Source organism: Lampris incognitus, chromosome 17 (genome assembly GCF_029633865.1).
Source record: "Lampris incognitus isolate fLamInc1 chromosome 17, fLamInc1.hap2, whole genome shotgun sequence".
In the NCBI taxonomy this organism is placed as follows: domain Eukaryota; kingdom Metazoa; phylum Chordata; class Actinopteri; order Lampriformes; family Lampridae; genus Lampris; species Lampris incognitus.
Window position 1 is genome coordinate 8,881,414 of NC_079227.1, and position 26,657 is coordinate 8,908,070.

General features: G+C 43.4%; 1 protein-coding gene across 1 annotated transcript in view; it reads right to left on the reverse strand.

Annotated features, from left to right (window-relative positions):
* Positions 1-828: 828 nt before the first annotated feature.
* LOC130127527 (L-amino-acid oxidase-like) overlaps positions 829-26,657 on the reverse strand; it is a 52,212-nt gene continuing 26,383 nt past the window's right edge. Inside the window, exons 3-9 of the mRNA XM_056297194.1 lie at positions 6,014-6,205; positions 5,490-5,681; positions 4,507-4,619; positions 4,218-4,419; positions 3,615-3,686; positions 1,792-1,922; positions 829-1,647 (exon numbers count right to left, since the gene is read on the reverse strand). Of these exons, the coding sequence (XP_056153169.1) occupies positions 879-1,647; positions 1,792-1,922; positions 3,615-3,686; positions 4,218-4,419; positions 4,507-4,619; positions 5,490-5,681; positions 6,014-6,133 (1,599 nt within the window). The 5' untranslated portion in view covers positions 6,134-6,205 and the 3' untranslated portion in view covers positions 829-878. The remainder of the gene's footprint in view (positions 1,648-1,791; positions 1,923-3,614; positions 3,687-4,217; positions 4,420-4,506; positions 4,620-5,489; positions 5,682-6,013; positions 6,206-26,657) is intronic.

Consider the following 26,657-nt stretch of genomic DNA (forward strand, 5'->3'; position numbering starts at 1 on the left):
GCCTATTACAAAAAACTAACCAAAAAAAAGACGGTCTTTATCAATTAACAAGTCCGAGTCCTCATCTCCAACTTCCAAGTCAACAGTGCTCAAGTCCAAGTCGAGTCACTAGTCCTGGACTTGAGTACTACAACACTGGCTCGTGGACTCGTGGCCAGTCCAACTTCTCACTGCTGATACCTTTTTTGCTGTTGCTAATGTGCATTCAAAAAGTAACCTTTTAGAAAATACCAAACTCGGACTGTTCTAAATTTTGTTTGCTTTTCTGATGGCAATGTCGTATTTAAAGCCACTGGATGTCATGATTTACAAATCACAATCATACCAACTAAATAAAAATATATATGAATATGAAATGGTTCAAGTACTCTCATAGAAGGAAATACTTAGAGGAGTGATACTGGACTTGTGCAAGATTTATCACTTCAATTAATATGACCCCAGTACACAGTTGTTAAGAATCCCCTTTGCAGACGCTGAGACTAGAAGTTGAACAGCTTTACACACCAGCCAGCATTTTTCCAGCCTCATCGCAAACACAATCATAGACACACAGTCGGTGTTCCTGGCTGCCCAGCTTAGTTGTCACAAATCCCCCCCCTGCCTGGACTGTACACCCCTTAACTAAGCCAGAATCAAATGCGATTGGGACCAAAGAAAACACCATATATCTAAATGCAAGGACTGTTGGGGTGGGGAGAGAGATAAATGAGCAATTACATTTAAGACGAGAATTATTGTTAAATCTCCACAAAAATATCGAGTGAGAGGTTGGGCAGGACTCTAAGAATTAAACCAATGCACAAACCACTCCTTGCCAGCTACAATCATTTTTATTATAGAATGTTTTTCCATTTTTCTTATTTTAGAACACATTGTCAAGCCAAATTATTGATACTTCTGGCTGCTCTGATGGCAGATTTCATAGCGGTCTCAATCCAGGCATGAGGAGTGCCTAAGTGCTCCCCGGCAAAGTGCACCCTCCCCTCCGGTGCAGACAGCTGGGCAATATAGTCCTGCTGCTGATAAGGTGTGAAGACAGCGTATGCACCCAGGGTGTATGGATCTTCACTCCATTTCTTTACCACCCCCCCTGAGCAGAGAGCCTTTATTTCCTTGCCATGTATCTTTGCCAGGTCATCCAGAACCAGTTCCATTAGCTCCTCATCATTAACCCCTGCGAAAAGTGTAGAGTCATCTTCAGAGGTGTAGGAGGCAAGCACCGCTCCTCTTTCTGTGTCATTGAAGTTGTGGTTTGGGTAATAGATGAACCTCGAAGGCTGGTCTGTAATGCTCCTTCCCCCGAAAATCCCCTCCTTCTTCCAGAAACACTCCCGGAAGCTAAGGATGACTTTGGTGGCACTGCCATAGTGGATAGATCGCAAGGCCTCCTGCTTGAAGTTGGAGAGAGGGGGGTGGAATTTGAGGAGGTTGGTGACTTTGGCTGAAGGTGTCACCAAAACATAGTCAGCAGTGAGGTTGGTAAGAATGGCAGTTTTTCGCCAATCCTGGTATGACACAGTCACATTTTCATTGGTTTGTCTGATAAGTTTGGCCTTTGCGTTCAAGTGGACGTCGGCTTTGAGTTTTTTGGAAATGGTCTCTGGGAGCTTGTCAAAACCCCCAGTTATCTCGTAGTATCTGGAAACAAAAAGAAGTCAATAAGAATTGATAAAAAAAAACTCGCAGTCCTTCTCTGATCTTTGATGAAAAAATAGCAATTGCCAATCCATTTTGTTATTTTAGTCGACACATCAACATTTTGCAACAAGTTAATATTGAGTTCTTACGTTGTCACTGATACTGCTTTGGGTATACAGCGTTTCCAGCAGTGATGTGTAAAAAAGGCTGTTCACATTGAGAATATCACCAACCATAGCCAGAGCTCCACGACTTAAATTGACCTCCTTCACCAGATATTCCTGTTATGAAGATAGTCAGTTATGAAATCCTACATTACAAAGAATGGTATGTACACCGTTGCTGAACTAATTAATCTATTCTCCATTTCCAAGGAATTGTTTACATGTTTGTTTTGGAAAATAAAGTTAAAGGATAATTCAATTTTTGTTAGGAACCAGAAAGTACTTGATCCATCCATTATCTTAACTGCTTATCCTGCTCTCAGGGTCGCATGGAGCCTATTCCAGCAGTCATTGGGCAGCAGGCGGGGAGACACCCTGGACAGGCCGCCAGGCCATCACAGGGTCCACACACACACACACCCATTCATTCCTAGGGACAATTTAATACGGCCAATTCACCTGACTTACATGTCTTTGGACTGTGGGAGGAAACCCACACAGACACGGGGAGAACATGCAAACTCCACACAGAGGACGACCCGGGGCTCGAACCCAGGACCTTCTTGCTGTGAGGCGACCGTTCTGCAGTAAGTATTTGATAATACCAGACATTTTGCATATAACTTTAAATGTTTACTTTTGTTTTCACTCCCAAATTCATGATTTAGATAATCGGGTTAAATTGGGCCCGTTGAAACATGTCTGACACTTGTACTCTTAAGGCCTGCTGTGTCCAAAATCTCCACAATGAAACTGCTGAGTGAAGTGCTATCATAACTGAAATGCGCATGGCAAAGACTACAAAAAAGACCTAGGCTGGAAAAAAACCCAAAACAAATTAATCTGTAAGTCCAACAAAATTAGCAAATATAGACAATCTGGTGCCTGCAGTTTGGTTTACTACCTCGCATTATGTGGCCACTAACCATGTATGACATCACCCTCACAAGAGTCGAGAAGATGGAAAGGATGATCAGCTCTTATGTGAGACAACGGTTTCTTACCAAGTATATACACATCTCTAATATGGATATAATTTAAACATCGATAATAGAGTTCTTTATATCGGGGTTCTCAAACTTACTTTAAGGTCTGCATCTGATTTTTTTTTTTATTCAAGGTCAGGATCGATTGGCGATAACAAATAACATTTGATCGACTCACTTATAACTTTTGTAATGTTCTGCGAAGACCCGCCTTACTCTGCTCTGCCCCTGATTGGTTCAAACCCTAATGAAAACCCGCATACCAGTAGGTTACACATTACTGTCATTTATGGTCACGCTAGTTTCTCTCTCGTGAGAGTTGGCTTTGTGAGATCGATAACTGCTGTTTATTTTCTATTATTTCTGTGCTTAGTTCACTTATCGGTAGATTTTCTAGTTTTCTTTCTCAAATGACTCTTGTGTTTAGTAGGCAGCCTCTCGATCCTAGTTTGTTACTAGCTTCAAGCTTTGCCTAGTTTAGTGGTTCGCGCTGTTACATTTGCGGTCAAAGCAGCCTCATTAAAACGATGGTGTATGGTGACTGTTGCGCAGTAACAGGTTGTCTGTAGTAAAGAGACGTGTTTCTGAGTCAGAACAGCTTCTTTTGGCTAGGATTATGTTAGACGTGACGGGTACTCCAGATAACCTTAGCCTCAGGCCTGACAGCGGACGGATCTCCTGTTTATAGATGACTGTTAGAAATGCCCAACAATGAGGAAGAGAGAAAGACACAAGAACGCTTATTCAAGCCAGGCTAAAGATGGGTATCGGTCCACCAACTTGTTCTGCCCTGATTAAACTGCTAGGTGATTTATTTTCTTACCTTCACAGAGAATGAGTCATATTTATCACGCAGTTCCTTTGTACAGCTGTACTTACGGATATCATCCCTCACCTGCCAATATAACATTTTCAGTTGTATTAAAATATGTCTTGAATGCAGGTGTAGTAAACAGAAAGATACAGTGTAGCCATTTACTGTACTATGGGTAATCTTTAGAAATGTGTGGGTATAATATTTTGCCCTTGTTAAACATAATATCCATCCCTGGTCATAAACTATGGAGTTAAGGGCAAAGCTGACAAAACCTGTATCACAGAAAAATATAGCTGCAAAACCCTCTGTAAATATCACCTTACATAGAAATACCTTATTTATTTACCAATGTCCTGGTGTGTACAGATCTAGCCATTGTTGGGGTTGTACTTGTTACTGTGTGCTTACTGAACTGACACAGCACTTTGCAAAAAGGACTAGTTACTGAACACAGTTTGGTTAATAACCTGTTGAGAGACTCTGGAGTTTTGTCATAAAATATACTGTTTTTGGTGCAATCCTACAACACTCAATAAGGTACTGTGTTGTCTACAGTGCTAATGCTGGATAGATGTAGAATAAACACAGGGATAGGAATATCACACTGACCTTGTCCAAGGCTTTATCGAAGAGCTGTTCGGCTGACTTTCCTTTTTCGTCTTCAGCCACAGTATAGTTCAAGACGTCAGGGTTTTTTGTCACCTCTGAAGAATTTGCCAGAATCCCATTCACCCAGTAGTAAGTGTTGTTAGTATTCTCAAAGAATTCATTCGTTTGGATCCCCATCTTGTTGAGGAAGTCTAGCAAAATTCTGTGAAAGGAACATAATTTATTAGACATCACCATCAGGAGGCACAGAATGTTTCGCATAAAAGCAAACGATGATTCTCTAGCTTACTTATTCTTCTGAGGGATCCTCATTGGCCCCAGTTCCACAAACCAACCCTCCCTCTTGTTTCTATAAGTTTGAATTCGTCCTCCAACACGGTCGCTTGCTTCAATTATGGTCACCTATTTGGGGCACAAGCCATAAATATTGTACAACCACTGTTTGAAAACGTGAGAAAGTTTACTTTTTATGTGCTCTTAGCTTTAGTGGCATGGATGACTCACAATACTAAAAATAGGTAGCAAATGATAAGGATATAAAACAGCAGATACCAGTTACAGCCCAGTCAGGGTTGAATAATTCCTTATTATCTTATAGATGGTTATTATAATAACAATCTATTAATGGTATTGTATCAGAATTAAATTTGGATAGTAATAATAATAAGGATAATAGCAGGAAAGCAGGCCAGCTAACACCGGCTGTGGAGAAGCAACAATTCGAGAGGCACTGGAAAACGCTGTGGAAAAGCCAAAAAAGGGGGACGATGTACATTTGAGACCAGAGGTGAAAGGGAAATGATGTGCTGCTCTCAAAGGAACAAGCTCTAACTGGGGCAGGTAGACAGTATACTGATGTGGTCCAAATCAACTGGCGAATCAGGAAAATGGGCAAAATAGTTCCAAGTATATAAAAAATATATGACTGAGATGCAATTAACACTATTTCAAACCATCCAAAAAATGTCCAAGCTACAAACATTATGCCCAAGAAATAAGCAAAGTTGTTTGTTGGGGTTCATGGAGAGAAGAAACAGCCAGTGTGCACCAGTGTTTCCTCATTCCATGAAACCAAGGTCCTGATACACAATTTTGTTGTCCAAGTTAACGTTAACGAGAATCTATTACCTAAAATTTGCTCAGGAACACTTCAGTAGGAGTTGTTTGGTACAAGGGAGAGTGGGCTTCATTTACTTGCCCTTCTTGTATTTTTCCAAAACACATTTAAATCGTAACTCATGAGCATCAATCTGCATGTAATCTACTACCTACCGTGTGGCCAGCTTCCTCCAGTAGCTTGGCTGCTGTCAGCCCAGAAATGCCTGCTCCAATAATGGCCACGTGATGACGTTTTCCAGTTTGTGGAAGGCCGTTGATTGCCATGTTATGAAGGTCTTCGTAATCGTCGTCTTTCAAGCACTCATCTATAAGCTCTGCTGGGTTGGGAACAGCAGAGCTTTGAGCCTTGAGGAAGAAAAAATGTATTCTTAAGAAATGGGAATAAACAGTAAGATGTCTTGTATAGACGGCAGGTAATCATCACATTATGTTCGTCTTAGAAGGCTAAATTGTAAAAATCTGAGGATTTGAATCACCTTTCTAATCTGTTTTTCATCTTTGGAAATGACATTCATCTGTTAACGTGTTAGTTGTGTGACATCTGTTTTGTCATAAACAATTTGGGGTCCTCACAATCTAACTGAAAGTTAGATGCAAGTTTAATGTACATCTGACTCTTCTTTACAACTGGTCAATGAGCATTGTATACTAGAGAAGAAATATGAAATTTTAGTTACCCATGATGGCCAAGCGAAGAGCACCAGACAGGAGAGTACAACTGAATGTCGTCTCATGTTGTCTCTATTTTGTCCCCCCCTCTTGTTAATTCTCCAGTGATTGCGGGGATGTTGCTTCATTTCTATTTTGCGCCCACTATTTATAAGAAGGCTCACTGTTGATATTGGCACACTCAACTGTTCCAGGTGGCTCTGTGTATCAATATAATCAATATAAAGACAACAGAACAAACAAAAGTCTCTGCGGGTTCAGCCCGCAGAGACTTTGATCCCCAGAGTATTGTCAACAGCCTTTCTGTATATTTACAGCAAGTTACTGGAAGCACAGTTATTAGCAATGCAAGTGTTACTGGTCTCTTTTCTGTCCATTGACACTAAGCTGGCCATTTCGACCACCGAAAACAAAGCTTTTCAAAAACGCCCACTAAAGTGGATAAATTTGAAAATGCTGGCCTTACATGGTAGTATGAACGGTGAAAAAGGTGCTTTTTGAAAATCTTGACGTATGATTTGTCACGTGAGCTCAGGTAAAGCTGCTTGGTTCCAGTTGTATGCTCATACGCAAGCCATTTTAACATTTATTAGGGTGACTAGATTCACAATTGAGTGATTATAAATCAGTTACTCTTTATCTATTTTTCCACTCAGGACCATCTTGGAATAGGGGATCCCTGTTTTTTTGGCTGCCAGAGAATTTACCTGAATTACAAATACTTTACTTAATGCCTGTTTTGACAATTATATATCACAACAAAATCAGGTAATTAACAGGCGGGAAAAAGTAAGCAAAAAAAAAAGAAACAAAACATCCAGGTTCAAAACAATTTCCATTAGATTCCTCACCAAGATAGCCATCGCTATTATCCAAGGGAACTTTTACTTTACTTGACCTTTACATTTTCAAAGTCACACTTTGATCAATTGGAACACAAATAAAGAGAAAATAAATACATAAGTAAATAAAATAATAACATTTGAAATATGAAAAAATACACTTTTATTTGTAACTTGTTATATTGTATACTTGTACCTGACAGTTCTTATGGGGGGGCAACACAAACAATAAAAAATAAAATTTCGAGATGAACATTTATCGGGTTCCTTCTTCACTGGCCATATTTCTCAGGCATCAATTAGCGGTACCAAAAAGAACTATGTACAGCACACAACAACTGGGAGGAAGGGTAATGTTCATTATATGCACGTGTCTCACGTAAAGTCTTGTCTTTGGGGTCTGACACAGTCAATAAACCTTGACCATATATTGGTAAATTTATCTTGGTGTACTCTGAGGGAACATGTCAATTTCTGCATTGTATATATTGGATGAACTATTTTTTCAACTATCCCGTCCTCAATCAAGGGAGCTTGGGGCTTTAGCCACTTACGGGTAATGGCTTTTTTACATGCAGCCAGCAGAATTGTCATAAGGGTCCTTCCTATCTCTGGAGTTTATCTCTTGTGGGATATTGCATAAGTACAGAGCATCGAATCTAAAAAGGATAGTGCTTCTGAGTAGGGCTGTCACCTGATATAATCGCCTTATCATGATTATTTTTTCATTTAGAATTGTTTCCATTCATTTGTATGAAAATAGCTGGATGAAACGAACAGGAATTTCATATTTTCACGCCGTTTTCTACCATTTGTTGTTTGACTGGCTCTCTTGTAATGACATCAGGGTAACTGGGGGGGGGGACAGCGTGATCCTCCCACATGCTACGTCCCCCTGGCGAAACTCCTCACTGTCAGGTGAAAAGAAGCGGCTGGCGACCCCACGTGTATCGGAGGAAGCATGAGGTAGTCTGAAGGCCCCCCCAGGATTGGTAGAGGGGGGTAGAGCTGCGACCAGCACGGCGCAGAAAATAGGGTAATTGGCCAAGAACAATTGGCGAGAAAAAGGGGCGGAAAAGGCAAAAAAAAAAAAAAGACATCATTAATCATGATTATTTGTATGGCAATTAATCGGCAACTAAATTTCTTGATCGTGACAGCCCTACTTCTGAGTACCTCCTCTAAAGTCTGATGGATATTCTTCCAGTAAGTGGCCAGGACAGGGCAGGACCAAAATATGATAATGTTGTTGATGTGAAATTGTCTCCAACAATCTGAGTTAAAAGGTCCCTCCAAATAAAGGAACTTGTTGTTTTCCAATGTATTTGACAAACCGTATGCTACTCCACGACCGAGAGGACCTGACTTTCCCTGTCCCATTTCTCTTTAATATACAGTGCTTCTTCTGCTTTTCTATTTAAAAACAGTTTTACATCCTGGAAATAATTTTAGTATACAATTAGTATACAACAGGCATAAAGGGTTCCATCTGGATCAGTGTTGTTTTCCAAATCTGGTTCATGCGTTGTTGCATCTTCATCTGCCTCATCTAGGTTCCATGTCTCTGGTGGCTTCGGTACTGGCAAACTGTCATCATGTGGCCCTGGTCTCATGGCTGAAGGCAGATTGGGGTATTCAATAGATTTTTTATTTTTAGTACAGAAGCCAGATACATTGGTCAGACAGAAGTAAATCTGTCATGTGGTCCTTCTGTTCTCGCCATGTCATTGGGACTGCAAATGGCGTTGACTTCCGAGTACCTCTGAGCCAAGCTCTCAGGTTGACTGCACATGTTGCACAACAAATGTGAGGAGCCCGGGGTTTCTCTTGGTCACCAATTTTACATCCGAAGTCAAGCTCATAGGCTTTCTTAACAAGTGCAGTCATGGTGCGTCTTTGAGCCTTAAGTGTATACTCACCACAGATTAACAGTGTCGCAGCTGTTGCAACACCAACGAGACATTTCTGCTATATTAAATCTTCCTGAAGACAATAAATCCTATTGTTAAGTATACTCACTATGCTATTGCCTGAAGAACACGTGCTTCAACTTGTGTCCAAACAGCATCTGTAAATGTGAGCAGCTTCTATAGTCTGTCTGCCAGCATCTAACCTGACTAAGCATGCCCAGCCATGCCTAACACAACATTTGCATGGCACCTACACTGAGCGTATGCCCGGGCATGCTTAGACTGACCAAAACAGCTTGCTTTTCGGGCAATATACTAGTAGACTTAAAATATGATGGGAAATCACAAAATTATGTTATATCTACAAAACGGTATGTGATAGGACATTTTTAAGGTGATTTTCATGATCAGCAGCCCAAAAGCCATAAAATACACCCAAAAGTGTAGAGGGAGCAAAATCTTTGTTGTCAGTGTTATCATTTTGATAAAAAGGAAAATACAATAGAATAATAATAATAAATCAAACTTATAGAGCGCTTTTCTTACACTCAACGTTGCTTTACAATAAACGGGGTGAAACAAGACAACAGATAAACATAACACAGACATACAGGGGTGGATGGGAAGGGGGGCTACGAGAGGGAGAAGCAACAGCCACACACAACGCCAACAGTACTCTCCCACTTAAACAGATACAAAAGGGCAAGAAAAACAAAAATAACAGCACTGTAGACGTTGATTTTCTGTAGGGGCTTACTCCCGTAGCCTATTCCTCTCCCGAGGTGTCCACTAGGCAGTGGCACTATTTAACCCATAGTTGGGGGGCTGGTTCGTGGGCCTCAGGGAATATCCACACACATGGTGGGCCTGTGTACCACACGTCTAGGGGCCAGACCTCCTCCGAGTCCCTTGTAGTTCAGCCAGGGTCCAAGGTACCCGTGTTTGAAATCAGAGTTGTCCTTCTCCTAGATTGGCTGCCAACCAAGGCTAACGAGTCCAATCGACCCACCTGGTTCTACTGCCAGGGACCCAGTCACCCCCGCAGCAGACTTTGTGAAAACAGGAGGTACCACGAGAAGGTGCTGCTACGGACACATTGGCATAGGAGCGGCCATATGCTAAGGTCCTGATGGACCCGCGGCGATCACTACACCAGGAAGCGAGAGGCCAACGCACCGCTTCGCATTCCTTTTGGCAAGTAGGACATCTGGCCCAATACTCGTCACCTCCCTGAGAGACACATATAGAAGGTATAGAAAAGATACTTAGATAAAACACTGGATGATCCTGACTCTGTCATCTGATCTCTGGTTGGTCATTCGAGAGACCTTTTTTAGACTGTCAAACATTAACTTAAATTAGAGTCCCAACAGATTTCTGATGGAATTTGGGACTTTGTGTTATCATGTTTGGAAAGAAACCCAGTTACCAGTCAAACACTCACATATTGTCAAAAGACTTTCATGTCCATGTCCCTATTTGATGTGTCATTGTATTATATTAAAGAAAACAACAAAAAACGAAACAAAAATAGCCTAAGTTCCCTGAATTATTCTACTTTGCTTTCAACTGAAAGTGTATTCTGAATTTGTGTGCCATTTTAAAGGGTTCAGTTTTTACATCACGCTTACTGAACTTCTACTGCATTTGTGCTGAAGACTGAAGAGAGCTTTCTGGTGCTCCACCTTCAAGTGTTTTTCTGTGCTTTGTGTCCAAATTTCGGGTATCTTGGCGTTCTTGGACTTGCTTCCTACAGTGCTTCCTGTAAATTTTCAAATTGGTTTTAAAGTCCTATTGATAACTTCAAGATTCAAGATTCTTTATTTGTTACATCTAATTATAAAAGTATAAGAGAGTAAAATTCTTGAGTTTCGGCTCCTCAACACTGCAGCAACAATAGTGACAGAACAAAAAAGCAGCAACAATAATAGTGTGATGTGCTGTGTGTGTGTAGGCCCAGCCCCAATAAATGTGCACACGCGTGTGTGTGTAGTTGTCTGCATATCCGTGCGTGTCTGTGCATGTCGAGCTGCCTCTGTGTGTGTGTGTAAACCGACGATCTGCTGAAGACCATGGGTCAGTACCATCAGGAGAGAGGAACTAAAGAACTGTGTTGTGCTCTTGGTAACTATGAACTGACTCAGCACGTGACGGAGCCCACGCACAACAAGGGGCACACTCTAGACTTAATTATCGCCAAGGGTCTGAACATTTCTAAGGTTGTGGTGACTGATGTTGCTCTCTCCGATCATTCCTGTGGTTTCTTTGAGAGTACTATCTCTGTGCACACAAACGGTCAAACAGAGGTAACCACAAAACGGCATATCACTGAAAGCACCAGTGAAATATGAATTCAGGCTTTCTCTTCTCTCAGGTCTCAGTCAGTGAGCTTGTAGATCATTTTAATTCTAAATTTACACATGTTATCAATGCTATTGCACCTGTTAAGGTGAAGGTGGTCTCTGGTAAGAAAAGATCTCCATGGAGATGTGCCACGCTGGTCAGAACAGAAAAAAAGTCGTAAAGCTGAACGCAGGCGGTAAAGAACAAATCTTACTGTTCATTATGAAATCTATAAAGAGAGACTGCACATTTATCATTTGGAACTGAGACATGCAAGTCGGTCTTCTCCGACATCATTGCCAAAAACAATAATAATATACGTGCCTTGTTTGCTATTGTCAACAGGCACTTTATCACCTCTTATATCGCCTGCATTAAGTCAATCCGTGTGTGTGTGTATATATATATGTTGTGTTGTAGTGTTGTTGTTCTATGTTAAGTACACCAAGAGAGCCATGAAACCAGAGTCAAATTTCCATGTATGTGCAAACTACTACTACTACTACTCTGTCAGGGATCACCACAGTGGATCATCCATTTCCATCTCTCCCTGTTCTCTGCATCTTCCTTTGTCACGCCTCATCACATCCATAAACCTCCTCTTTGGCCTTCCTCTTTCCTCTGGCAGCTCCATATTCAGCATCCTTCTCCCAGCATCTCTCCTCCGCACATGTCCAAGCCATCTCAATGTCTCCAAACCGTCCAACCTGAGCTGCCCCTCTAATACAGTGCTTCCCAACCCAGTCCTCAAAGACCCCCTATCCTGCAGATTTTCTTTGCAACCCTGAATAGCTACCTGTTGGTAGTTATTCAACCAGTCAGCAATGAATGTCAGATTTTGCACACCTTGCATAATTAAGTGATATGAGATGATTGGTTGAGTACAAGCAGGGCTACCTATGCAGGGTTACAATGAAAATCTGCAGGACAGGGGGTCCTTGAGGGCTACATGCTATGTGGAACGGTATGTTGCATCCAATCCCCCCCCCCACACACACACAATAAAACATTTCATTTGCTACATTTATTCTCTAACCTTAACCTTAAAGCAGCAGTCTTGAAGATGATAAAAGCTACAATCCAACAAACATTGATGAACCTGAATTTAAGCAATCCATGTAATAAATTGATGAGGATCTTCCACCATCTGTTTCTACTGTATATATGTTTAAGTTGATTACATAAAACACATGCGTCATTTTCCCCCAGTAAAGTCCTACCAAACAGGTACCATTACAACCGCCAGCAACAGATGCATCGTCTTAAAATACAGTGATATCAAAATATTGGGAATTACATGGCCTGGCGGTCTGTCCAGGGTGTCTCCCCGCCTGCCGCCCAATGACTGCTGGGATAGGCCCCAGCATCCCCGCGACCCTGAGAGCAGGATAAGCGGTTTGGATAATAGATGGATGGATGCATATAAATCTTCACTTTTTTTTTAACCTTACACTACTGTATGCCAAAGACTAAGCCCTGTAGTTATCACAACCTAAAACTAATTCCAAAACTAGCCCTAACACAAAAATAGCCCCTTTAGATGTGAAAAAAGATAATCTCTTTTAGGAAAATGTGTTATATTAATGCTGTTTGTTTTCTTGGGATAGAAAAACAAGATGTCTGTTACATACTCTCTCTCTCTCTCCATATAAATATATATATATATATATATATACACACACACATGCAGTATATAGTGTATACTTGTACAAATATTAACAAGTGCAGTCTTGCAGCTATCTCCCAGTGACAACAATCTCACAACTGACAGCTTAGCTTTCCACCAGAACTATATTTAAATTTTTTTGTTGTCAAAGAAAATAATCCTTCTAAAAGTTCAAGCTAATACTGTTAGTTACTGACCCATCAATGTGTCTGGTGTTAAGACTCTCTACACTTTCTTCCATCTACAGTTATATTATGAGGTACAAAAAGGGCAGAGCCATTTTCATGCCCAATGCACAATCCAAGAGGGAGATATGACTTGAGACAGATTGGATAGAAGATCTTATTCAATTAGAATTATTATTATTAGGCATCCGGGTAGCGTGGCAGTCTATTCCGTTGCCTACCAACACAGGGATTCCCAGTTCGAATCCCTGTGTTACCTCCGGCTTGGTCGGACATCCTTGCAGACACAATTGAACGTGTCTGTGGGTAGGAAGCCAGATGTGGGTATGTGTCCTGGTCGCTGCACTAGCGCCTCCTCAGGGGAGAGGGGGAACTGGGGGGAATAGTGTGATCCTCCCACACGCTACGTTCCCCCTGGCGAAACTCCTCACTGTCAAGTGAAAAGAAGCGGCTGGCGACTCCACATGTATCAGAGGAAGCAAGTGGTAGTCTGCAGCCCTCCCCGGATCGGCAGAGGGGGTGGAGGAGCGACTGGGAGGGCTCGGACGAGTGGGGTAATTGGCCAAGTACAATTGGTGCGAAAAGGGAGAAAGGGAAAAAAAATTATTTATTTATTTGGTCACTTAAAACTGCCCAGAGGTAGCTGGCAGGCGTAGTAAATGATGTTCTTTCAATGACCGCCGCGATGTGCTGTCAATATGCACGCCAAACCAAGTAGATATCCCTTTCAGAAAATGAGCCACTCAAGGCGTTCATCACTAGGGCAAATATCGACCGCCGTTTTGGATCAGTGACAGAAGGGAAAAAATATACACACTGTGAACTTTTACACTGAAACCTCCATCCTCTTTATACGTACAAGTAAGTCAGCCTGACCAACCTCGGTTTCCTCTCGACATTTATTCTGGAGCGATCTGCCAATTACTTTTAATGGAGCTAAAAACACAGAATTGTGCGGGGAGCTTTAGAGAGTGGAGGAAGGCATAAATCGTCCACTACTGGGAGCGCGGTGATGACCTCATACAGGAAGCTGAGGCTTTCCTCTTCCCTTTGAGTGTCAGGGAGTGATGGCTGATGGGATAGGAGTCGGGAGGACAGTACCTGATCACTCCAAACAGCAGACATGCTACAGATTGAAATGCAACCAGGCTGTCAAAGACTGGGGGGGGGAAGACCCGGCAGCAGATGTTGGACCTGTCAAGAGGCGGATCGTTAACAGGGTGGATGATGATAGAAGAAAGGAGGGGCAGAGTGATGGAAAGATATATGGAGAAAAGCAAAAAAAGGAGACATGAACTAAGGAACAGAGGAGAAGACAGAGAAAGGGAGGTGGAGGGAGAAATGGGCAGTCAGGTTGGGATACAGAGAAAGAGGGACAGATGGAGGGAAGGATGAATGGTAAGAGAACTCGGTCTCTGGTAGCCAGAGTGGACATAATCTAAACGGCAAGGGTAGTTAATGACATCTAACTAAATAACATTTAGTGTGACGTTTTATACATGCATATACACCCACACACGCGTGTGCTTAAATAAATAAATATATGGTGTTTTATCAACACCATTGATGGTTTCTGGGGGGGGGGGTAAAAACGCTCTGTGGGTGTGTGTGTTTAGGTAACTAATGGACACACAAAACACCTTTCTTATAACATCCATCCACAGCGTTCATTGGGAATTTAAACAACAAAAGTGCAGCAGAGGGGATCTAAAAAAATAAATATTGGATGATACGGTCAAAGTCTAGGCCTCTATTATCTTTTGGCGACGCGGTCGGGTTTTTGCATAATCTGTGGCATGTCTCCAGTTTCAGATATGGCTAGGGTTTGGACCACAGTGGACCCTAGTACTCTGTTTAACAGGAACAGGGTTCTCTAAAGGCTCGCTGCATTAGTCTATATAGCAGACCACCGCTATGGCTGCTGGTTTCCTCTCAGTGTGCCGGTACAGTACATACAGTACAGCCACCGTTTAGCATTACTGGCTTGTGGCAACCGATGGATTCATGCTGCCATGAGACTCACGGGCCTGAGGTAAGATACTGAAGTGTGGCAGTCCTCTAAATCCCTCTGCTAGATAGATGTGCGCACACACACACAGCCTACATTTGTACCTTTACAAGCAAGCACACCCAACCATCCATAGGTGTGCTGCCATATTTTGATAATCATACCCACCAAGGTGTTTTCATTCTGTGCTCATCAATCACACTCAATCTTATTATGATCTAATAAAGTGCTTAAATTTGCAAAGGTAAGATAAAACTGCTATTCTTAATCAAGCTACCTAAATGGTCACTGACACATTCTAACTACCATGTTGCCACAGCCGCTGCCCCCCCCCCCCCCGTCCCAAGACTCACCTTCTTCGTCCCAGTCTCCCTAATCGTCTCCCTTATCTTGGCCTCCCCCTGCCCTAGTTTCGCTCTCTTGTTTGTGTGCGTGTCTTCAGGATTGGAGGCAGGTGTGCGGCAGGCAGAGCAGAGGTCCACCACCTGCATCTCATCTACTGCAATCAACTCTACTCCTTAGATACCCAGCCTTGCCACATCCACCTTGCCAGATCATAGTGCCTGCTTAGTCAGTCTTATCCAGCAAGGCTTTTAACCTTTCATTGTTTCTAGTCTATTGATTCCCTGTGTAACCCTGCTTTCCATGTTCCTGCAGTCCCGTCTAATGCCTTGTCCAGACATATGACGGTATTTTTTAAAGCGTAGCTTTTTCTATGCGTTTTGGCCTTTCGTCCACATACAAACTGCATTTTAGGTCACTGAAAACAGACCTTTTGGAACATCCCTTCCAGGGTTAAGATGTTCAGAAACTCCATTTTCAGTGTTGATGTGTAGACAAGGAAAACAAGAGTTTTTGGCTTGTGACGTCAGAGTGTAGGCCCTTATCTCCTTTGTTTGACATCAGAGTGTGGGCCCTTATCTCCTTTGTTTGACATCAGAGTGTGGGCCCTTATCTCCTTTGTTTACATGGCAAGATGTTTGGTGCAATGGCGGATGTGGCCAAAATAGTGCTGGTTCTAACAGCTAGGATGTCAGCATACTTGGACTGGCAGGATTCCCAGTTCATGTTTTGTTAACGTCATATTCTGAGTAACTCCACTTTGCTAGAACAATAACAATAACGTTCAATTTGCAAAAAGAAAAAAAAAGAAATGCAGATATTTGGGGAAACGATGAGCAAGTCAGTTTGTGAGAGCACAAGTCTTATCACTGCATTAGTAGCTGCAATGAGCCTGTTTGGCACTGCACATCTTTTCAAAACGGGGTTGCAGGCTTGATGCTGCCACTCTCAAGTAATGCTCAGTGTTGAACTTAGATCTGTACTTTGTTTAAAGTGAGGCAAAAGCAGAAAAGCCCATCTCACAGAGATCGGATATGGCGAAGGGAAGCAGAATGCACACAGCCCTCTGTCCTATGAGTGGATACTCCCTCACCACACCAAGCCAGAATTCACTGTGTCTGAGCTGTAGAGCTCGGCCTCAGGGTGGAGTCAGATGTCATCTCGATGAACTGGTCCTCTGCAGCAGAGCTGAAATCAGCAGGTGCTGCTGCATTAAATGGATCTGTCACCCAGTCATACTGAGTACTGTTGTTGCGGAAGTATTTTTGAAAGAATCCTTTCCTTAACACATGAAATCACTGTGGCGGCTCCAGAATCAATGGCTTCAATAAATTCACTCTGATTCTCAAAGAAATCAGTATTTTCTTGATCAAGTCGCCTGCCCCACATCTCAAGGTTTCAAGTGAATGCACTGATCTTGTCTGCCAGGTGAAGATGAAGATTTAATTCATTCAGCTTTCCAAATATATCGCTGAGATAGGCCGGTTTCATCAGAAATTGTTCATCACTAAACTTGCTTGCAACTTCATGCATACGCTCCTCCTCCAGAAACACCCGAATTTCCTCTCTGAACACAAAGACTCACGACAACACTTTACCTCGCGAGAGCCACCAAGCCTCGCTGTGAGACAACACAGCTGAATGTTCAGCTCCCATCTCCTCACAAAGTGCAGAGAACAGCTGTGCTCTCTGGGGTCTTGTTTGATGAAATTGACCACGCTAACAACATTGGTCAAAACCTCATTTAGGTCAGGGCTAATCTGTCTTGATGCTAGTGCTTTGTGTATGGCACAGTGCGTCAATTGCGCATTTGGTGAGACCCTCTTGATTAGTGCCTGCAATCCCTTCGTTTTCCCTGCCATGGTCTGTGCACCATCCGTGCAAACGCCCACACAGTTCTCCCATTTCAGCCCATGTTCTGTAGTTTATTCAAGTGTGCTAGTAGCGGACCGTGCATTTCAGATCTAGGCCTTTGGTGAGACATCACCTCCTCATGATTACCCAAAGACAGCCGTACTATCGCCATGCTGCAATGTTTTAGTCGCAAAAGTGTTTATCATCGCCATCATCGTTATTTGACACTTTTCACTTTCACAACAGCGACATCGTGTGGCGACATGGTGTAACGTACAGCCTTACTGGAGGTAATCCCGCTGGGCATATAAATATGCCATCAAGAAACTCAACAAACATATCCCAGCCGGGCCGCTGGGCATAAAAACAATCACACATTAAGCAAATCAAAGTACAAAAAAATACATTTGACTCACCGGCATTGTCTATTTGAAGACAAAATCCATTCTCCTTTCTTTCTGGATGAAACGGTCGATCACACGGTCATAGAGCACTCCTTTGGCTTTTAAATAAGACAAGCCAAGTTTTGGAAGCCTGTGTAGTTCCATGACCCCTTCTCTGGTGAGAAAAGCAAGCACGCCCAGCGGTAGTTTTCCGCTTTGCTCGGATCCAGTGAGCTACGGGTACCTTTCGTAGGCGCTTGCCTGGAAATACGTCTTCCCCAGTTGGGTCAGAGCCGCTAACTGTGGGGTTGATCTCCACAATCCTTTGCTTTTCCCCAAACGATCGTCTTGAAAATGGTGTGACTAGTAAATCTGCCACCACATCATTCACGAGTTCTCCTTGAGACATTATTCACATTCACGGCTAGCTAGCTAGCTTAGCTAACTAAATCAAAAACACAAATGCTAGCTAACATTAGCCAGCAACTACAGCGACCTAGGCGCCGCTGCTGATTGGCTGAACAATTGGTCACGTGGCTGTATGACCTTCACTCGAGATGCCGAAGGCACTGGCAAGAGGAGTCTTCTCACACGTTTACAACAGAGGGAAAAAGCTGATTGGATGATTTTTTTTGGCCTGCAAGCAGAGCGAATTCGTATGTGTAGTCAAAATCGAAATGTAATGCGATATTAACAGATTGATTAGAAGATTGTATTATATTTAACAAAGTGTTTTCCTTTTTCTGTTCAGTCTTGGGAAGGCCCTGGCAGTTTGCCTCAGGCTATTAGTATACTTATCTTAAACTAAAAATCAATGAGTATACTTTCAGTTTAACAAACACCGCATCCCAGTATACTTCAAACCCAGCAGCACACTCCGACAAAAACTGGTTCATCCCAAAGACCGTGTACCACACACCCAGAATAAGCAATCTGGTGTATGCTGTACAATGCAATGAGGATTGCACCGACCTATACATAGGAGAAACCAAACAACCACTACACAAACGGATGGCCCAACACAGAAGGCCAAACTCCTCAGGACAAGACTCAGCAGTCCATCTACACCTAAAGGAGAAGACAGACTCCTTCGAGGACAGCAACGTACACATTTTGGACAGGGAAGATAGATGGTTTGAAAGAGGGGTGAAGGAAGCCATCTATGCGAAACTGGAAAAACCATCCCTCAACAGAGGAGGAGGTCTGCGACGCCACCTATCTCCCACTTACAATGCCGTCCTTTCATCTCTACCCAGGAGACTCAAAAGCTTAGCCTCCAAGAACAACAGTCGGTCACTAATGGCTACAAAAACTCATGACCACTAAATGGAGCACTAACGAAGTCGAAACTAATACCTCCAACGACCGTCGTTGCTAAACATCGGAACACAAAAGAGCCATTGCCATCAATAGCTCTGATAACGACTGTCGTTGCTAAACATCAGAACACAAAAGAGCCATGGACATCAATAGCTCTGATAACGACTCCAAAGAGGCTAAATATCTGAGTTTCATCATCAGTCAGTCATACTAGCTTGGTCTAGTCAGAAAGGCACGAACTGATGAAGCCTCTTGGATGAGAGGCGAAATGTCTCACAGATATATACCAAGTCCAGTTGCACTTGATTCAATTCCTTTGGATAACCATGACCTGGATGAATGAGAACATTCACAGACATATACTTTCAGTTTACTTTTTAAGTACGTATCAGAGATATACTAAACAAAATTATACTCAAGTATACTTTGCTTATACTTACAAATATACTACTAGTACATTGATATACTTGGGAAATACTCTTGAACTTTACTTAAGTTTACTTAATAAAATGAACTTCAAGTATACTTTGTTTTGAAAGAGTAAAGAGCTCATCAGCTGCCGCTTTACTTGGGACGTACTTGCAAAACAGCAAATCCTCACAGTTACTCTGTGAACGAACATAAGCAATAAACAAGCAGTCTTTATTGCTGTCAGCAGCCTCGTCCACTTGTACGGCGAAACATTTGTCTTTCAGTTTTTCAACGAGTTGTTCTCCAAGGTCATTTGAAATGTCGCATATACGTCTTGCAACTGTATCATTGGACAGAGGGACACCCTTCAATTTTTGCAGCACTTGTCTCATCAAACATAGCTGACACCACCATATCTACAGCCGCGGTAAGTATGAGCTCCTCTGCTATTGTGTGTGTGGTTTCTTGCACTGGGCAATCTGTACACGACTTTGTATGATGCCATTAGTGCTTTGTTGTTCACTGATGCAGCTTTTACAGAGCAGTGTTCCTGCTGACGGTATGCACCAAGTCTTCTCTGAAAGAACTCATGGCTTATTGACGTGACTGGGGTGTAATGTCTCTCTCTTCTTAATTTGTTTGGTCTCATACTACCAGCTGCCAGAGTTTTCAGACATAAAATACACACTGGTCTCTCCTCATCTCCCATCACAGTCACTGTGAACCCAACAGCAAGACAGGCTTCGTCATATTTTCTTAACTTGGTTTTTGGTTGATCACCATCAGCTAAGCACTTTGTCTCGTTTGTCTCGGGAAGCATCGCCTGTCTTTCTTTTCGTCCCTGTCAAATATCTCTCCATTCTTTGAACCTACAGACTCCCTGTCTCATGAAAGCAAGTTTTGTTGATCGCTCCGCCGTGAAAAAGATTCCGACATCAAAACAGTAGTTCCATACTACACCCCCCCCCCCCCCGTGAGAAACGCTGCCTTAACCTAACCTTAACCGATAGCTAACCTATTCCATAGCTAACCCACAGAGCTGAGGGAACATAGGGTCCCCTACCGGTAATAGCTTTTTACAGGCTTCTAATCCACTTTGTGCGTAACTGTAGTCCACTGACTTCCGGTTTCCACTGCAGCGGTCATACCAGTTTCCTGTTTGTTGGTGTGCGCTATTGACAATGGCATATTTTTCGCGATGCCTGCAAGATTTACCATGGATAAATGTCAACGACATGCACACAACTGTCGACAAACGTTCACCTGCAAAGTTTCAAGTTTTACATATCAAGTTACATCCACAAGTATGAGGATACTCATCCTCATAAGGCGTCACGAAAAATATGCCATTGTCAATAGCGCACGTCAACAAACAGGAAACTGGTATGACTGCTGCAGTAGCAACCAGAGTCAGTGGACTACAGTTATGCACAGAGTCGACTGGCCAACATGGCTTTAGGGTTAGGGTTATATCCCCACCTGTTGGTTTGGCATGCTCTTGACAGCTCTTCTATTGTATTTTTGCATTTTCATTTGGACGGAGATTTTTTTTAAACATTGCTTGTGTGGACGGGATTTTTTTTTTTTTTTAAGAACGAAGGAGGAAAAACCCCGTTTTCAAAAATACCTGTGTACATGTGGACTAGGCATAAATCAAGCTCTAATTCTGTGATTAAAACAGCCTATTAAAGTAAATAAGTGATATTTGCTCCTCCAGATATTTCTGAATGTTAATGATCTCTTGATTTAGTGAGCTAACATTGCGATGGCATTAATCACCCATTCCCTTGCCAAAGGAACAACGTTGTCAGTAAATAGTCAGGAGCATAGCCAGGACTCTTCAGATCTCAGTTGTATTTACTCTATCGAGCACCGGGGGTACGGCAGTGAAAGCACCCTCTGTCTAATCAAGATCGAATAATCTGGAAGGTTAGTTTTAATATTTGCATCAGTCCAATAAAAAGGGATGTTTGCGTCAGATGTGCCGTCTCAGAGGATCCCCTTATGACTCAAGCTGTTTCTTTGTGCACACATGAGCCCTGGTCACGTATTAGGAAAGTTCATTCTGATAATTGCTGCAATTTGTTTGGTTAAGTGCGGCATATCATATTCAAGTTCATTGATTGTGTCAATGTTCTTTTAATGAGTACAAAATGTTGTCGGTCCAACACGATGCTCAGGCCTTTTCGACGGTCATTGGAAAACTGTGTGTAAGTGCCTCATAACTCGATGTTCAGCATCAGATGATCATCACTCTTCAAAATTAACTTTACGCAGTGTCAGTTTTGTATATTGTTACTGACTGAGCAGCTGTACGTCACAGCGTTTCAGTGTGGGTTTTAAAACTCTTTTGACTGATTTTGAGTTTTCAAATGCCCCACAAGTATAAATGTCCGCCTGTCTGTGTATGTTTAAACATTTGCAAAATGATTTGGGAACCAAATTTAATAGCCCTCCGAGTCCAGGTTATGTACTGTATATTGTCATGACTGCTCCTTGTGTTCGGCCTAAAAAGGCCCACATTCATCAGAGGAGAATAACATTAAATTCAAGCAGTATATACATATATGAAATCAAGTTTTTTTTTCTTCTTCTGTGGAACAAGGTGCACCATACATGTCAAAAAAACAATCCCGGAAAAGGTCACTAAAAATAACTGCAAAACCATATCAAAATATTTTCACAGGACACTGTACTCGCGTGGTAAGTGCGACCGGCTGACAGAGGGAAAATAGACGAAGAAGATTTTTCAAAGTATTTTCTTAAGCTCTCGCTTCATTTTGGAAATACCGTATCGAGAGGAGTGGAGCAAGTACGTGGGGTAGAAATGAGGGAGCAGGACGGGTGGATGAAGAACGAGGGTTAAAGCAGGCTGAGAAGCAAGGTGAGGGAGACAGAATATTCTGAAAACACCACAGACAGACAGAGAGAGAGACAGTTTTTGAGTTTTTTTTAATGTTTTTAGTCATTTATTTACAGGATTTTCTGACTGATCATACAAAAGGAAACACAGTAACACAAGCTCATTTATCCCATCCAGGCTCCACCGAGCCGCCGCCTCCTCACAAACAGGAAACCAAGAGATTCCCAACACCCACTCAAGGTATTGCAATAAGAAGGAAAAGTGTAACGCTCCTTTTACTGCATTATCATGATGGAGCACCATCACACCGTTGTACTGTCATGGTTATCATCATCAACATCGTACTTTTTGCTACAGTATAAGAGCAACAACAACAGCTACAGTCAAAACAGTTGTATTATTATTATTGTTTTTATTATTAGTAGTATTATTACAAATACCATCATTGCCACTACACTGTCAGTACATCATAATTGCTGCAGTGTTTATCAAGAGGGCAACATAATAGTGTTTAAGACAGATGTTGCCAGGTTAAAAAAAAAAGTATATATATACACACACACACACACACATACATAAATGCATACATTATCCAGACCGCTTATCCTGCGCTCAGGGTCGCGGGGATGCTGGAGCCCATCCCAGCAGCCATTGGGCAGCAGGCGGGGAGACACCCTGGACAAGCCGCCAGGCCATCACAGGGATCAAGGATATATGTGTGTGTGTGTGTATATATATATATATTAAAAAGGCTCCAGGTAACTTTTTGGATGTTGGCAACATTTTTTTTACGTCAACTGTCGTAAAGACGGTTTCTTTTGTTTCTTTTTTTTCTCTCTTTATGGAGAAGCAAGAGAGGCAAGATTGAGATGGTTTGGACATGCGTGGAGGACAGATGCTGGGTATATTGGGAGAAGGATGCTGAATATGGAGCTGCCAGGGAAGAGGAAAAGAGGAAGGCCAAAGAGGAGGTTTATGGATGTGGTGAGGGAGGACATGCAGGTGGCTGGTGTGACAGAGGAAGATGCAGAGGACAGGAAGAGATGCAAACGGATGATCCACTGTGGCGACCCCTAACGGGAGCAGCCAAAAGTAGTAGTAGAGGATGGCGAGGCATCGATACGGACATTTAGCTACAAGCAAAAACTCAAAACACTACCATGGAAGGAGCGGTGCTATGTTGTTATACTACGTTAAGCAACCCCATCCCGACTTGGCGGTAACTGGGTCAGATGTAAAGTTACCTTTATATGCCCCCGAGTAGAACTACAGAAACCCCAGACATCATTAGGCTTCAGGCAAAAGCAGGATGGATGGATAGATGGATGGATAGACAGACAGATAGACAGGTTGTGGTTCCCTCAGCATATTTGCATTTTAGTATGAGTCTTGCAGAAAACTGGCTTCCAGCAAGCTGCACTTTTCAGTTTCATATGGATTCATCACAGCCGTCACCATAAATAAGATGATAGATTTTTACAAGTCAATATGCTTAACCCCAAATAATAAGGGAAAAAAAAGTGGTCAGCTTTTGCACTGGGCCACACACACCAAACCCCAACTATCAACTGTGTTTATGAAACAGCATGTACCTGGCCGGCACTGCGGCCATTTATCCCCACAACTCAGCCTGAGTAGATTGATGGAGTGCTGACAGCCATGATGGAGCGATGGGTGGGGAAGGAAGGAAGGGGGGGGGGGACGAAATATGTAGAGACTGGCGAAAGAGAGAGATGGGCGGAGGAGAGAAGAGGAGAAAGGTGTGTAAACTAGCATTGGACAAATAGATGGAAAGACGGGGCTGAGGTTTAACTAAGGTGTGTAGGGTCAGAGGTGGAGGATGTAATTGGGTGTAGGCTGATGGCGGCGGTTGTGCGCGCGCGACACGGGCCTCCCCGGCTCCAATGATAACTTGCGGTTTTCAAAATGTTCTTCGAAGCCACAATGGGGCCTAAGAAACAAGCTGCGCACGGCCCGCCGTGCAGCGTTCCATCACAAACAGGGACCCCGGACCCTCGCTCTCGCAGGAGGAAATGTCTCTAAACCGTATACCACCCAATTTACTCTGGCACGGCGCTGGAAACCAGGACTTTTATATGCATCGCTTTGGAAAACGCTGAAGTTGATGGACGAGGGCGGAAAGCTACCTGCTAGTAAAAGGAACACGGCGCTTGTAAAGGGCGTGCATTAGCGTCCACTTTGTGACTCGCTGCACCAATTAAAGGACCGGGGGTTAAAAAAGAGGAGGGTCCAGGTGCATGTTTACGCTCTGGGCCGCCGTGTTTTGGGATTTCAATGGGAAACTAATGAAGCGGCGACCGCTATTCAGTTCTGTTTTTGCCCCGGCCAGGCTGTAACTTAGGTCTGAACTTTAAAACAGTCCAGAACACAACTCCGAAAACCGCCGATCACAAAAAACCCGTCTGAAAGGAGACAAACTGGGCCCTGTTCGGATCCAGCCGGTCAGAACCTGCGGTGGAAAGTAATGTAGTTTTGGTTGAGTGTAATTACGCTTGCGGGTACTGTTTAGAAACAGGTACATGCCATTTCTGGATCCTGCGGTAAGCGTTGTATATAAGATATGGTGCTCCCACCACTTTACCCAGAGTGCTTTGCTGGCCCGGCGGTATCGCCAATGTCTGGCTCCCAATTACGAGCCCTGTTCCCTTGGACATCTGGTAGCCTTCAAATCTCTCTCTTTCTTTCATTCTTTTGCCCTCTCTTTCACTCTCGCTCTCACACACACACACACCTTCTTTTGATTTGTTTCCATGGCAACTTCTCAAACAGGAAACAGTTATAGGTCAATTTGCAACCATTTTGTAATTGACAAAGTCTTCATTCAAGAAGCCCGTCTTTTCTTATTAATTATTAAATAAAATTCCTTATCCTCTCTCTTTGACTCATTGTGGATTTTCTTTTCTTTTTATTTAAAATTGTAAATCTGGCCAGACTGGCGAGCCCACGGAGAAAGATCCCATAAGATATTCTAAACATTCTCAGGCACCCAATGAATTCCATGCTTGCAGAGATCTGGTTGAGTTCTGTGGACACAGGTGTGACCTTGTGACCCCTCAGCGAGGTCAAGGTCACGCCCCCGCTTTGTCAAAGTCGGCCCGTTGAGAAGAAATAGCTCGGAAACGAGGACGTTAAACTCATTAGTGAACAGTAAAGTGTATCGTCTTCATTTGGCGCTTCTTGAACTTCCCCTCCTCCGTTATCACCACGCTCGTCCCATTTAGCCATCCCTCACTTATCCCCCGCCTTCTCCCCGTCACCTTTTTTTTCCCCAGACCCTCCTCCGTCTCCTCCTTTTCTCTGACCTAATCTATCCTAACTGTTTACAGGCCACGGGGTCTCTCTGAGTGGGTCAGCTGGTCTTTCTCAAACACACGGCGGCGTTTGGAGACTTCCAGTAGCTACACATCATAGGACGAGAGTTACACAACTTGAGTCCAACGGTCTCCAATTTTTCTTGTAAACAACTTAGTTCTGGGGCATCTGGGTAGCGTGGCGGTCTATTCCGTTCCGTGGTCTCCCGTTTGAATCCCCGTGTTACCTCCGGCTTGGTCGGGCGTCCCTACAGACACAGCTGGTCGTGTCTGCGGGTGGGAAGCTGGATGTGGGTATGTGTCCTGGTCGCTGCACTAGCGCCTCCTCTGGTCGGTCGGGGCACCTGTTCGAGCGGGGAGGGGGAACTAGGGGGAACAGCGTGATCCTCCCACGCGCTACATCCCCCCGGTGAAACTCCTCACTGTCAGGTGAAAAGAAGCGGCTGGCGACTCCACATGTATGGGAGGAGGCATGTGGTAGTCTGCAGCCCTTCCCGGTTTGGCAGAGGGGGTGGAGCAGCGACCGGGACGGCTCGGAAGAGTGGGGTAATTGGTCGGGTACAATTGGGGAGAAAAATGGGAGGGGGTTTAAAAAAAAAGAAAGCTTGGTTCTGTTGACCCTCGAAGTTTCTCACTATAACATATTGTGTACCGAGGCCTGACAAACATGCTGAGTGATGCATCCCCTGCCTCAGATATTTACATTCATCCATCCGTCATCCAAACCGCTTATCCTGCTCTCGGGGTCGCGGGGATGCTGGAGCCTATCCCAGCAGTCAGTGGGCGGCAGGCGGGGACACATCCTGGACAGGCCACCAGGCCATTTTTTTGGTAGATTTTTGAACGCTGCCTCGTTTAACACCATTACGGCAACCTTCCTCTCTCTTTATCGGGTGGATATGATGCGTCAACGCCAACTGCTGGATTGCCTCACCAGTACTTATGTATGCAACGTCTTCGTTCTGTTTTACGGTCAGGCTTAAATTTCTAACTTTCATGTTGTCGTCTTCTTCTTTTGTTTACGTTCGTAGAAATTCGTGATACGTCCACCCCCCCCCCCCCGTTGCTCGCGGCGTGCACGTGCACCTTCACCCGCGTACTGAAAGAACTCGGCGATGCACACAATACTGGGACTCGTTTTTTTTACAGTGCACTATAGCGCCACCAGTGGCCAAAAACTGCATTGGCTACCT